The following is a 15681-nucleotide window of genomic DNA, read 5'->3' as shown; positions in this document are numbered from 1 at the left end:
GCTGAGTTTTGTAAGCATTTACGGATTCGGAAAAAAAATCGGATCCTATATTTAAAGCTTAAAAATATCTTCAATCCAATGGATCTAGCCACCACAGGAACACAACAGACCACATAAATTCGGAATTATTGGATTCCATAAAATATAGGGGTGCAAATGGATAGGATAATATCCGATCGTATCCTAATCCGTATTGGAAAATTTGATACAGATATCTAATTATCCGAATATCTATGCGGATACAGATATAATTTTAAATTTGAATTATCCGTATTTAAATAGTAAACATATACCATATATAGTTTAATATATATTATAAAAATATTTATGTATATATCTATAAATATCCGATATCCAATTCATATCTGTATGTATCAGTCTAATATCCAAGCTGTATCGTATCCGAAAAATAAAAGCGGATATGAATATAGTTTTAACACTAACCGATCTGTTTGCACCCCTGATTAAAGATGAGAGAGGGTGGGAAATAAAAAAAGGTTTGGAGCTGGAAAAAAAACCTCAAGATTCAATCTAATTTATAACGAGGTATATGGTGTTCCATAAAAGAATTGGATCCGGAACATTTTTTCTGCTTCAAAAATTGAATCCGATTTTTTTAGATCTATCTATGCCATCTAAAATTTCACATGGTCATTCTAATATCCTATATTATTTTATATTAATTTCTACAAATAAAAAAATATGTTCAAAATCCTGCATAACATTCATGTGACATGCATAGTATATCACATCTATTCCTGTACTCCTCAACTCAAGCATTGTTTTAAACAATATCAGGATAAATAATCATATTTTTATCATGTAAATGTATGATCGCAAAAAGCAAAAAGTAAATGGTGATGAGTTATGATATCGTGCAATATGTTATATGCGGTCATTTTTTTTAATACCCAAAATAAAAAACAAATTTACCAAACTAACTAATCTTTTGATGATTTTTTTTTATTTCTACCCAGACCGCCTGGCACACTGGCGGTCCAGATCTGTAGTAAACCGCTAGGTGGTGGGGCGGTCCACTAGGAGACCTGACCGCCCACAGCTCGGGTGGTCCACTATCTTAATGGGTAACTTAATCTGGGCCGTCGGTTAAAGGATTTTCGTAACCTCAGACACCGCTCGCAGGGGGCTGCCGCCCCCCTGCCACCCCCCGCATACATATTGATTGTTTGAACTTTGAAAACAAAGATAGAGATGTGGAATATGATTGGTACAAAACCAATAATGTATTTAATTATGTGACAAAAACAGCTTACTTCTTATTCAAACAATTAATAAATCATTTTATATATGAAGCACAAAGCACAGTGAGAAAATGATTTTTAAGCTTCACACCAATTTCAATGTTATCAATATATATTGTAGACATTATTAATTCTCTGTTGAGCCCGGAGAATTTTATTTTCAGAGAAGTCAATTGAATGAAAATCCTTTAACCGACGGCCCAGATTAAGTTACCCATTAAGATAGTGGACCGCCCGGGCTGTGGGCGGTCAGGTCTCCTAGTGGACCGCCCCACCACCTGGCGGTTTACTACAGATCTGAACCGCCAGTGTGCCAGGCGGTCTGGGTAGAAATAAAAAAAAATCAAAAGATTGGTTAGTTTGATAAATTTGTTTTTTATTTTGGGTATTAAAAAAAATGACCGTGTTATATGTGAATAGACATTTTAACAATTTTTTAGAACAAACTCTGAATGCTAAATAAAGAAATTAAAAAGAAAAAAACTTTGTATGGTACTTTGTCATCTTGCAAAATATTAAACAATCATTTTTTGGAAATTAGGCTGTGGATAAGAGGTAAATCAGGGCTAGAATATGTCATATTTTAGGATTGTTTGAAGAATTTCGAATTTAATGTCACAATCAATTCATCTCAGGTACCGAGAAAAAGAATGTGACTGCATGCTCAAAGAAAAAGATCAATGGCTTCATTGCTGCTAAAATTGAAGTTTGAGCTGCTACAATTTATAAATAACATGTATGCTCAGTGAGCTTGCTTAGCACAAAATTTAACTACAACATCAGTGAGCTTGCTCAGCACAGAATTTACAATGCTCTCAGCCATCTCTCTTCTATATTCTATCTGGCTGCTGAAACTAGCTAGTGAGAAATTACCAAAAATGTTTGTGTATAATTATGAGAAAGGCGTGATAATTAAAAGGAAAAGAGAAATATATATGCCGCTAGTTGATGCAATGTTGGGTGAGATAAACATTCATTATGTGAAGGAGATAGCATTAACTCTCGCACCTTGTTAATTAGGCTGAACTGCCTCCAGCAAAGTAAGTCAATATAATGTGTCTTGGAATATTTTGTTGGTTTGTTTGATTTTTCTAGCTGTCAATTTCATGAGAAGCTCAATTTCTTTTATAATTGTACAATATTTTCAGGCTTCATTTGACCAGTCAAACTGGACATGTCCATTTTGAATCGATCTGATCACTATTTGTCATGGATATCGGTTCTTCAAAATCAATAATTTTTTATTTGTAAAAATTAATATAAAATAATATAAGATAATATAATGATTGGCTGAGTTTTTATAAGTATATATAGAATAGAAAAAAAAATTGGATCCATTATTTAAAGCTTAAAAATATCTTGAATTCAATGGATCCAGCCACCACAGGAATACAAGAAATATCACCGAAACACACAACAGACCACATAAATTCAGTACTATTGGATCCCATAAAAGCCTGAGGTGTGCAAACGGATCGGATAATATCCGATCGTATTCGGATTCGTATCCGAAAATTTAATACGGATATCCGATTAACAACAATGAGGAGGATTCCAATGCCTCATGTCTTTCATACCTCATCATATCTCATATGTTATATATTCATTTTTGAAGTCTAAATTGTCGATCCAAACCATTCAACATGATATATATACTAAAATATGGTTAGAGATGAAATTTTATAATTTTTGGAAGTTTTTTACTATTTTTTAAGATAGGTAGAAAATTACTGTTTTTTGAACAGTTCAAAAGCAATGATTTTGTATCTATCTTAAAAAATAGTAAAAACAATTTCAAAAAATATAAAATTTTAACTCCATGCATATTTTAGTATAAATATCATGTTAAATGGTTCGGATCAACAATTTGAATTTTGAAAATGAAGATATATAAAATATGAGGTATGATGAGGTATGAAAAATATGAGGCATTGGAACCCTCCTCAACAACAATATTAGTCAATAAAGCGTGTCTTGGAGTATTTTGTTAGTTTTTTTTATTTTTCTTGTTGTCAATTTCATGAAAAGCTTAATTTCTTCTATAATTAATGTGTGTATATTATTTCCAGGCATCAACATCAAATGTTAAATGTGTTTGACCAGTTAAAACTGGACATGTCCATTTTGAATCGATATGATCACTATTTGTCATGGATATCGGTTCTTCAAAATCAATAATTTTTTATTTGTAAAAATTAGTATAAAATAATATAAGATAATATAATGATTGGCTGAGTTTTTATAAGTATATACAGAATGGAAAGAAAAAATCGGATCCATTATTTAAAGCTTAAAAATATCTAGAATTCAATGGATCCAGCCACCACAGGAATACAAGAAATATCACCGAAACACACAACAGACCACATAAATTCAGAGAGGGTGGAAAAAATATTCGGATTCAAAGATTGAAGCTACATCTTGGATCTTCTGTGGCCAATCATTATATTAAAAAAAAGACATCGTTTTGGTGTCTCAAAAATTCAATTTAAGTTTTCGTTCAACGGTAGACGTACACCGATCGGTATTTTGTTTAGTCAAAAACCTAAGAGATTATTCAAGAATTATTCATATAATTATTTTAAATGCATTTACTATTTATTGTGTTCGTTTGCCTATCCCCGAGGAAATGATATATGTTGACAATAATCAAATAATCCAATTATTCTCTAAAAAAAGGGTATATGTTGACAAGAATCAAGGCAAAGTCCTTAGTGTTATTTTTAGATTTGTGATATCCAACTAACAAATTAAATCAAAGTTATAAAGAGTTACGACATCATTTCATAAATATATCAAATGTCTTATTTTTGACATACACTCTAAACAAGAAAAAAAAAAAAAGAGAACCGCCCGGACCCCACACTAGTGGAAAAACAGGAATCAGGATCAGTTATATACACATATCAGTATCGGAATCCAACCGATCCTGATGAAGGCGATACTGATACTATCAGGATCGGTTTTATATTTTTCAAGAACCGATCCAAATAGAAACTATTAGGATCGGTTTTTTAATAAAACCGATCTTAATAGTTGTTATCTAGATCGGTTTTTGACTAAGAACCGATCCCGATACGTACTATCAAGATCGGTTTTTATATAAGAACCGATCTTGATAATATTTTCGAATTTTTTTTTTAAATTACATAACAACCGATCCTGATACGTACTATCAAGATCGGTTTTATATTAAAACCGATCTTGATTGTATTTCAGATCATAATTCAAAAAAAAAAAAAAAAAACTTTTAGGATCGGTTTTTATTTAAAAACCGATCCTAAAAGTTTTTTTTTTTTTTTTTTTTTTTTTTTTTTTTTTTTAATTATGATCTGATAAAAAAAAAAAACTTTTAGGATCGGTTTTTATTTAAAAACCGATCCTAAAAGTTTTTTTTTTTTTTTTTTAGAATTAGGATCGGTTATTTTAAACAACCGATCCTAATAGTAGTAATCTGGATCGGTTGTTTAAAATAACCGATCCTGATGTTTTATTGAAGCTAAAAAAAATATTTTTATTTATTTGACCAGCTTCCATATATATTTTGCTGGCCAGCATCCTAAATTTTTTTTTGTTGCACAGTAAGAAGCAATAATCAATTAAATATCATATACACATTCTAAATTAATTATCATACACATCTTAAACTATTACAAAAAATTCATGTACTTCATAAAAAGTTTTGTGAAGCATTACATGTTACAAGAAATCTAAATCCAAAAAAAAAGTAATTAACAAACATACAATTGACTAATTGGGCTATTTCTTCAATTAACACACATTTATACAATATACACATTTATGCAATTAATGTAAAGCACAACAATAAAAAAAATCAATAATTACCTCTTTTGCAATCACAACACTTGAGATTAAAAAAGACCCTAAAAACAAAAACAAAGGTAACAATTAGATGGAAAAACATTTTCCAATAAAAAATACAAAAAAATGTGTTTTAAAAGTATAATAATGAGAAAATTAGATAAAGCTAATACCATGATAGTTGATCGGCCGGATGATTAAGTAACTTGAGAGAGATGTCCTCAAAACTGTAAAACAATATACAAACACCATTAATTAATTTTTGAAACAATAAAACAAATTAAAAACTGGCACAATTGAGTCGGAGGTGCGAGAGGCTCGGATTTGAGATGAAGAGACGGAGAGAAAGAGAGAGAGAGACACGGAGGAGAGGGAGAGACGGAGACAGAGAGAGAGAGACAGAGTACTGAGGATTTGAGAGGAAGATACGGAGACAGAGACAGAGATGCTAAATTGAAAATGAGAGGCGCGAAATGAAAATAAGAAGAACCCTAGCTAAGCTGGTTATATAGGAATTATCATTAGGATCGGTTGTTTATAAAGAACCGATCCTAATAGTATCAGGATCGGTTTTATAATAAAAAAACCGATCCTGATACTAATTTTTTTTGTATAAAATAGTATCAGGATCGGTTTTTTATTATAAAAAAACCGACCCTGATTTTTTTTTATTTTTTATTTTTTTATTTTTTTTTTTATACAGAATCAATTTTGAAAAAAAATATTGTATCAGGATCGGTTTTATTGCTAAAAACCGATCCTGATAGTATCTGGATCGGTTTTTAGCAATAAAACCGATCCTGATAGTATCTGGATCGGTTTTTAGCAATAAAACCGATCCTGATAGTATCTGGATCGGTTTTTAGCAATAAAACCGATCCTGATAGTATCTGGATCGGTTTTTAGCAATAAAACCGATCCAGATAGTTTTTTTCTTTTATTTGGAAACTCTTTTCATATGGTTATGTTTAAATAAATATAAAAAATTACATATTAGAAATATAAGTTAATTATTTAATAGAAATTTTATTTAATTTTCAAATTCTACTTAAATAATATTAAACAGGAGATAGGTACTATTTGACATTGACATTTCATTAATGTAATTTTGATGAAAATTAATGTAATTTATATTATTAAAATTTATGTGATAATATAATTAATTATTTGACATTGATATTTCATTTTGAAGTCATTTTGACTATTGAATTTTTTTATACAATCATGCATGATGCATCAATGACTTGTGCCATATAATAATATACATAGGACTTGAACCCTTGTTGTGTGGGGTTGTGAAGGAACGAATACGAACATTAGCATTTGGTCGATCGGAACCGTTAAAATGAAAGAATGTCATATTAATTTCACCATTATAAAATTTGATACAATTCGGGATTCATTTACTAGTTCATCAAAGCAAAACAATATAGCAACATCGCACGGCCGTAAATAGTTTACGTTGGATCTTAATATTATTTAAGTAGAATTTGAAAATTAAATAAAATTTCTATTAAATAATTAACTTATATTTCTAATATGTAATTTTTTATATTTATTTAAACATAACCATATGAAAAGATTTTCCAAATAAAAGAAAAAAACTATCAGGATCGGTTTTATTGCTAAAAACCGATCCAGATACTATCAGGATCGGTTTTATTGCTAAAAACCGATCCAGATACTATCAGGATCGGTTTTTAGCAATAAAACCGATCCTGATACAATTTTTTTTTTTCAAAATTGGTTCTGTAAAAAAAAAAAAAAAAAAAAAAAAAAAAAAATCAGGGTCGGTTTTTTATAAAAAACCGATCCTAATAGTATCAGGATCGGTTCTTTATAAAAAACCGACCCTGATTTTTTTTTTTTTTTTTTTTTTTTTGCAGAACCAATTTTGAAAAAAAAAATTGTATCAGGATCAGTTGTTCTAAACAACCGATCCTAATAGTTTAACTATTAGGATCGGTTTTTTAGAACAACGGATCCTGATACTATCAGGATCGGTTTTTTAGAACAACCGATCCTAATAGTTTAACTATTAGGATCGGTTTTTTAGAACAACCGATCCTGATAGTATCAGGATCGGTTTTATAAAAAACCGATCCGGATAGTTCACAAATTAGGATCGGTTGACTAAAAAACCCGATCTAACTAGTTTTTAGGATCGGTTTTGTTCAGAAAACCGATCCAGATAGGTATTAGTATCGGTTGTTTCATATAACCGATCCAGATAGGCCGATCCTGATTCATGTTTTTCCACTAGTGCCAGGCGGTCTGGTCCCTAGTGGACCGCCCCTGGCCCGGGTGGTCTGCTAGGAGGGGCGGGCCACCCGTGGGCCAGGCGATCGGGGCAATTTAAAAAAAACCCGAATGCGAAGGCAGATCTGTAAAAAACTTTTTTTTTTAGGGTTTTAATCAAAATGGCCATCGTAAAAGGAAAAGAAGATAAAATTTTGAAATTGGGGTATTTTTCGTAGGCCAAGTCCACCCTAAAGGAAAACACTGGATTTCATGGCCTACTAGATATACACCACTTAAGATTAGATGGTCATATTTGGCATTTAATCATTTTATGTACAATTGCAACTGTATGAGTATCTATATAGTATCGGATTGTTATTGTGTGTCATATATAGTTATGAATCAATTTATGATTTTTTTTTTAACAAATACAAAGAAAAAATAATCAATGAAAAATAATTTTAATTGAAAATATCCTCTATTTGATTTGATGGGACACGTTTAAATATTTTAGTGCTAAAGATAAAATAAAATATCGAATATATTGTGGGATACGTTTGAAAATAGGAGAGAGAATTTGATCAGTACATTATTTTTCGAAATAAAATTTTGTCGTTCTTTGTACATTATATTATTTTTCTTTTTGTCAATCTTGTATACTTCATAATTTTGTGTGCAACCTAATTTAGAAGCTTGCTATAAATAAAACATAGAACATGCCCGCCCTCAGCTACGTACTACTATAAGAAAACTCAAACTTGCAATCTTGAGCTATATAAGAGTGGAATGCAACTCTCGTCTTGAACCAAGGGTCCATTATATCATTGAAATAATATATATGTTTTTTATCTCAAGAGGAAATAAAAGTAAAAATATCAGAAATTGAAATAAAAATGCAAAAAGCACACATGCTTACAAGAAATTTAATTATGATTAAACAATGCCAAATGTGAAACTAGAGCCTTGGAGGAGTAAAATATGCATTGACCGGAGTCCATGGCTCTCTATAAATAGTTTAATGTAAGTGAAGGAACATGTTTGCATAAGTTGCGAATCTCATTTTCCTTACCCTCATTGCTCGCAGCCCGCCATGTCAATTTTTGAAGGTTGGTTAGGTGCCGTAGCCCCTGAGGAACACACAATTCTTCACATCCATAAATCTCGAGTTCTCTAAGAGTGGGCAGGGCCCCCTCCTCTATCTCCCAATCCTCTAGCATGGTAATGTTATAAAGCCACAATTTTTCTAATTGGTTGAAGCCTTTAGCTGAACATCTCATTTTTCGATGAGTTTTATTGACTCCACATGTTGTGAGACTCTTGAGACAGTGTAGATTCTCTAATACCGGCATTACATCTTGCTGGAAGTGACAACAATTAATCTGAAGATAAATGAGGTGAGGAGGTAACATGAAAACATCAGTGGCCATTTTACTAGGGGTCTCCTCAGAATTGTCATACCATAATGTTAGAGAATGTAGATTCTGATAAAATGGAAATTTTCTCATATCAAATATGTCTCCTAAAAAAGAACCTCTTAGGGTGAGAGAGATCAGGTTCTTTAACGTGCCAAGGAAATCGGCAACTACCATCCATGAACATGATTTGTTCTCTAAATTGGGTAGATGAGGTAACCCAGTTTTCCATGATTCATTGGTAGTAACCGCTTCCAGCGTTTGCAAATTTGATAGTTCCGTTGATGGTGGCAGTTCTAGTCTCCTTGATCCAGTCCAGACATGCCTCAGTGTCTTCATGCTCCATGCACAATTCGGAAAATTATATGTGTTGAAGGTTTGCCCACGTGTACCTAGATCGATCTGAAGAGTCTGTATACAATTCATGGTGCCTATCATTAGTTAAGCCCTCAAACATTTAAGACAGAGATATCCTTTAAGACAGAGATATCTTAACTGAGTTAAGCCCTCAAACATTCCCAAATCTATGCTTTCCAAGGATATATTACTCACCACTTTGAGCAGCTTTTGCTTAGAACAATTCGGCAAGGCTTTACCATGAAAGCATAACAGAGTGCGGAGGTTTTGGCTCATCATTAGTTTATCGCAATCTGGATGGTGAACTGCCACACGACGCGCCCTACTCAAGCTTTGTTGATCACAATCTGGATGTGAATACAACACAAGAAAGTTGTCCTCCTTGGCTTTTTGGATAGAAAGATCCTGTAGGAGATCGTGAATGCAGCAATTTTTGATAGAACCATCAAAATCTCTAGATTTTACTTGAATCAGGCTCCTGTTATATATACAATAAGAAATTTTGTTTTAAACATATATACAAGAACATCCGATTAATTTGGAGCGTTCATGAATGTCATTACTAAATTATTAATGGCGCTAGCTCACATTTTTCTAAGGTAAGAACTTAAAGAATGTACTGATTATGTATTATTATATTAACACGCATAAATTTTGAGGACAATAAATATTTCATAAAGAAAAATATATAGCTATAAATCAATTCAATTGGAAACTCGATACATAACTTGTACGTGCAGATTGCATTGTACTTTATTTATCTTTTTCCTTTTTATCCTTTTTGTTTTTCTTGTAGCGCTTGTTATATTGGAATCCTATTGTATCCAAATCATTTAATGCCTACAGGCTTTTATGAATAAATAACTAAATTGGACCAACACTTGTATATTCAACAATGATATTAGCACGTTACACTGAAATGTGTAATACATTAAATGAAGAAGTAATACCTTTGCACAAGATCCTCTAAGTAACTCTCAGCTGTTTCTTCCAATGTACGTTCTATTATCTTCATGTGGTATGAAGTACAAAAAGCATGACTTAAGAGCAAATGGTAGGTCCTCATAACTAGTGCCTATGATCTCGCTACATTTCTTTCCATCATCAACATGCCAACTCATTGTTTGTAACACCTTACTCCAAGCAACATAGTTGCGTGGCTTTGTTGATAATAGGCCTCCTAAAACCACTAATGCAAGAGGAAGCGCACCACATTTATGAACAAATTGATATGGGATATCAGAAAGATCATCAAAACAATTTTTATTTGGATCCTGATTTGGAAGAGCCTTTTTTAACAAAAGCTCTAAACTTAACTCCTTCGTTAAGAACCCAGGTTTGTACGGTTCACATTTGGGATCAGCCTTTTTAGCAATATTAAAGAACCTAGTGGTTATTAGTACTCTACTTCCATTATTATCATCTCGGAGTGCTTCTTCAATTTGAGTCCATAGATTGTCTGTCCAAACATCATCAAGGACTATGAGGTATTTTTTTTCTTTAAGAGACTCATGAAGCTTGGTAAGAAAAACTTCTTCTGTTGCTTGTTTGCTCGGATCGATACAAAGATTGAGTTGTTCCGCTATTTTTCTCAAAATGTCAATTAATTCGAACATTTGAGAAATAGCTACCCATATGCGAAGTTCAAATTGTCTCTTGATATCATCACTGTAAAAATAAAAATTTAGTGGATTTTAGTATAACAAAAATGTAAATATAATAGACTCAAAAAAGATTAAAAAAAGTATTCTGAAACACTTTATTATTAATGAATATTGTTGGTTTCTTAAATAACTAGCTAATATCAATTTACAACCAGTAAGGTACCTAATAACATTTAGTTGGCTGTTATATCAAGCGTATAGATATTAAAGAGTTAGATAAAATTGGACAATTTATTGTTCTTTGAGATTTATACAGAGGATTTGAACGGTCCAGATTTTTCATATATCAACTCAAAATTTGAGATATCTCAGAGGATGCTCAGATCTCAAAACCACTTCACTCTTTCACCTGAGGATACATGATATTTTTCTTTAGATCCAGACCGTTCAATCAATATCTGTACGAATATATTAGAGGAACCCATGCATTTCACCTCATTGGTCCATATACTGATCGGACAGTGAGGATCTAAACAGAATTTTTTTTACTTACAAAACTAATTATATGAGGCCGCTGTTTAGAAATTTGGCAAATTAATCGATTAAAATTTTCTGTAAATTGATCAAACATATTTCATAATTTCTGCAAAGCTTCAAGTTCAAATCAACAGTGGTTGAGTTAGAACAAAATTGGAAAACATTTGTTGATTAGAAATATATAAAATTCAACCAGCTCTACTGTTGCAAAATGAAGAGTGTAATCAAATAGAATCAAACAATTAAATTCAAAACTAAAATTTTTATTTTTTAAAAAACAAATATATAGCACATACCAATTGTATACTTTACGAGCGATAGTCGTTTTTCCGAGCCCACCAATTCCCCAAATCGAAACGACATAACGTCTCTTAGTGTTCTCATCCAGCAACTCCTTCACAACATGGTCCTGGTCCTCCTTAAACCCGACAATATCGGGATCAATGTCCGGTAGCACAGGTGGCCTAATAGGCCGCTTGATCTCTCCACTGTCCTCGCCCAGAGTATTGATTCCATACCTTGTTGAAAATAATAATTTAGTTAGAGATAATAAACTAAATTAAATGGTTAATTAGTTAAATAATTACCGTTGATTTAGTTGAATAATTTATACATAAATTAAATGTTTATATTTTCTGAAGTTAAAAGAGTTGAAAAATATCAATTTAGTATGAAAATTTGTATCACCCTTATTTTCCTTTCTCTTTCTCACTTCCACTAAAACACAAAACAAAATACTCAAATCAAACTTAAGTCGTGAAGAAACCAACATATATACCTGACTCTTCTCTTCTCGATCTCATCCATCCTTTTCTGGATCTGAGTTATCTCATGGACAAGTTTTTGTACTGTCGGTAGGTTTTTTGTTATCTTCAACTTCTTGTTCATGGACTCCATCATGCCAGTGGGTTTTTGCGGTTTTAGAGGAACCTCCGAGAGAAATGTGTCAATGACATCTTCTATTAAATATGCTACATCTCTCACCTCCTTAACCCAATGCTTCTGTCTCTCATCTATTATCTGCTTTTTGCCGGCATCCTTCATGAAAGCCTGAATCCAGCCGAGTTCACGGCTCACTGTCTCCACTTGCTCATTGACGTCATATAGGCGTAAAATCTCTTTAACGGCAACATCAGTGAGCTTGGTCAACAAAACCTTTACAATGCTCTCAGCCATCTCTCTGTTGTATTCTAGGTGGAGCTGAAACTAGTTAGAAACAATTAATAAAATGTTGGTGTATTATGAGAAAGGCATGACAAAAGGAAAAGAGGAATGTACATTTGCTTGAATGAAGGTTGTTGTAGAGGAAGTGATCTAAAGAAGTAGAGGAGAAGATAATATAGATAAATGATTCACACACTAAACATTAACTACCCAGTTGAATATTGAAAGTTAAAACATAACCAACATAACACATGCATAATACTCTTTGGGGAATTTTATCAAACGTACATTTGACGTGCACAAACAAAACAAGCAACAAGATGCATGATGTTCATCACATAATCACATAAGAAAGCAAGAGAAGAAAAAAACCTCACGAAAGTATAGATCGAGGAGTGATTTTCTTAATTACCAACTAGGAGAAGAAAGAAATTGGAGTTGAGTTGCACAGCCTATCTAGTGCCCGGTCGAGAGAAGTTGGATAGGAATAGGAGAGGTGAGACTGAGAGCTATATATATATGTCAAGTATTCCTTAATTATGTCAAGTAGTGAACTGTGATGACACTAAGAGCGCGTGGAGTCCACTCTGAAGTGGACGTGACGACTGAGAGACTGCTCGCGACTTGAAATAGTCGGTCAACATTGTAAAGATATTTTCTTGAATTTATTTGATTTTATTCGTGATTTTAAGATATTTTTTTGGGTTTATTAGGTTTTTCTCTAGATTTGATGGAATTTATTTTAATTTATTCAGAGTCTTCCAAGGCTGTAAGGGTATTTTTGGAATTTTGAAGTTCTCAGGGATGTTTGGGTAAATCTCTGAGATTCCTTTAATGGTTTCTGAACTTGCCGAGCAGCCGAGGGTTCTTGGTAATTTTCCAGCTCCTAAGGACTATACTATGAATATTTGAAATTCATGAGGGCTTCTGTAAGAACTTCTAGGGGTTTGCACTTCAATTGTTTGGAACTTCTGGGTTTTTCTGCATTTTTTTCAACCAGACTGGCATCCTTCTTTAGAAATTTGTTGAGATTGATTAGATGGACATCACATTTTCAAAGAAAAAAACACTATACCAACCGCTCAAAATATCTAGGTGGTTCTATTGCTACAGTAGAATTGTCCAGAATTTGAGCGGTTGGAATATTTTTAAAAATAGAAAAATTTGAGGATATTTGTGGATTTTATTTATATAATGGAGGCTATGAAAGAAAAAATCAGTATAAATTCTAAGTTTGACTTAGTCCATGGTCATTTCTAATTAGACTTGACTAGTAGAAATCTTTATCGACTTTTTGATTAGACCTGACTAATAGAAGTCTTTATCGACGACTTGACTAATAGAAGTCTTTATTTTTAGACTATTTTTAGTCATCTTTCATAAATTATAAAAAATAGTAAAAGTTAGTATTATACAATTTTATTATATAACTAATTTATGGAGCTACTTAAATTGAAGTTTGAAGGTAATATGATAGATTTTTGAAGCCGTAACACGGATGACCTTATGCTATCCATAGTATTCAAGCCTTACTCTATATCTATCGAGTAAGGCTACGGTGCTATGGGTTGCATAGAGGGCTACAATGCTACAGCTCAATATTTTAGTTTTCAAAATCCTAACGGTCGATCCTAACCATTCATCTTGTTCTCTATATTAATATGTGTTTGGTAATTTTTTACTATTTTTTTAGATAGGTAGAAAATCACTTGATCTAAAATTTTTTGCACCATTCAGATATTTGATTTTCTACCTATCTAAAAAAATAGTAAAAAATGTCCAAAAAAAAATAAAATTTGGTCTCCAAACACATATTAATATGGAGAACAAGATTAACGGTTCGGATCGACCATTAGAATTTTGAAAACTCAAATATATATATTGAGCCATAGCACCGTAGCTCTCTATGCAACCCATAGCAGCGTAGCCTTACTCATATATATATATATGAAAAAGGCTCCCATACAAACTAAAAAATGTATACCAAATGATTCTTAGTTATTCTAATTCAAACTAAAAATGGGGTGAGGCCATCACGGCCCATTTTGATCCCATAAGAAGGCCGGATACATTAATTGTAAAATTAACCATTCCAAATACATTCCATGTTCGACCCATTTTAAATCGGTTGTTAGCCCAAGATACCGTTATTTTACAAATTTATTTCGATCAATTCAATTATATTTTTAAAAATAAAATATAATTTTAATTTATCTATCTTATTTCAGTTTTAACCGAATCCTTGAAATATCCTGGCTTGAATTCAAAAACATTACGTCTGATATTTTTTTCGACAAGTGCTAAGAAGTGCTACGTACCAAAGTACCAAGCAGTTGAAATCACATAATATGATAATAATTAATGATGACAGGGAGAATCACACTGAGTTTTCCACAGAAGCAGGAATTTGAGTTGAGGATGAACAAATTGCTACGGACAAAATCTAATTGAAACTTTGGTGTTTTTACCTTATTTTTTCGACGGAGCAAAGGCCAACCAACCGTGTCAGAAAAGTCAGCATCTTTCTTCTTGTTATTTTTATATTATTTTTTTTCTGTCATATGACAGTGGTGTTGACGCAGGAGATGAAATCCAAACCTAATTACTGACTTAATTAGTATTATTTTACATGTAATTATCTTTTCGAATTATTATTGACTTTGTATTATTTTACTAAAATAATTTATTAATAATATGTTAGTATTTTTCTCCGTCAATAACTCATGTATTTTATACTTCATTATATATACCTCATATTTAATATATTTAATTCATTTTCAAAGTTCAAACTGTTAAATTTGAACCACTCAATAACAGTGATTTTGAACTTATCTAAACAAATAGTACATTTTTTTTTCCAAAAATTATAAAAGTTGGTCTTCAAATATATTTTAATGTGATTATCATGTTGAGCTGTTTAGATTCTTAGTTCATACTTTAAAAATGAAGATATAAAACATAAGGTGTGAAAAACATGAGGTGTTAAAACTTTAATCTTCTTTCAAGTATGAATAATACATTATTTAAATCAACTCGATCTCTTCCCACAATATTGTCGCACTCTTAATTATCTGAATACCATTATTCTAGCACAACCTTTTTCTTATTGATGTTTGGACTTCACGTCTAGTATAACAACTAACAAGGTTCTCACATGATATCTATATTAAGTCCTATTTATCCATTTTATACACTCTTAATTATTGTAGAATTTGACGGATTATAAGAACAATACAATGTTTGTCTCACATTATTCGTAAAATTGACGAATTACACCCTTGT

At 31.8% G+C, this 15681-nt stretch overlaps 1 protein-coding gene across 1 annotated transcript in view; it reads right to left on the bottom strand.

Moving 5' to 3' along the window:
* LOC144548595 (putative disease resistance RPP8-like protein 2) overlaps window positions 1-12632 on the bottom strand; it is a 70345-nt gene extending 57713 nt beyond the window's left edge. Inside the window, exon 1 of the mRNA XM_078297300.1 lies at window positions 12014-12632. Coding sequence (XP_078153426.1) covers window positions 12014-12411 — 398 coding nt within the window. The 5' untranslated portion in view covers window positions 12412-12632. The remainder of the gene's footprint in view (window positions 1-12013) is intronic.
* Window positions 12633-15681: the final 3049 nt, after the last annotated feature.

Source organism: Carex rostrata, chromosome 33 (genome assembly GCF_964058835.1).
Source record: "Carex rostrata chromosome 33, lpCarRost1.2, whole genome shotgun sequence".
NCBI classification, from domain to species: Eukaryota; Viridiplantae; Streptophyta; class Magnoliopsida; order Poales; family Cyperaceae; genus Carex; species Carex rostrata.
This window is presented reverse-complemented; position numbering and strand designations above follow the sequence as displayed.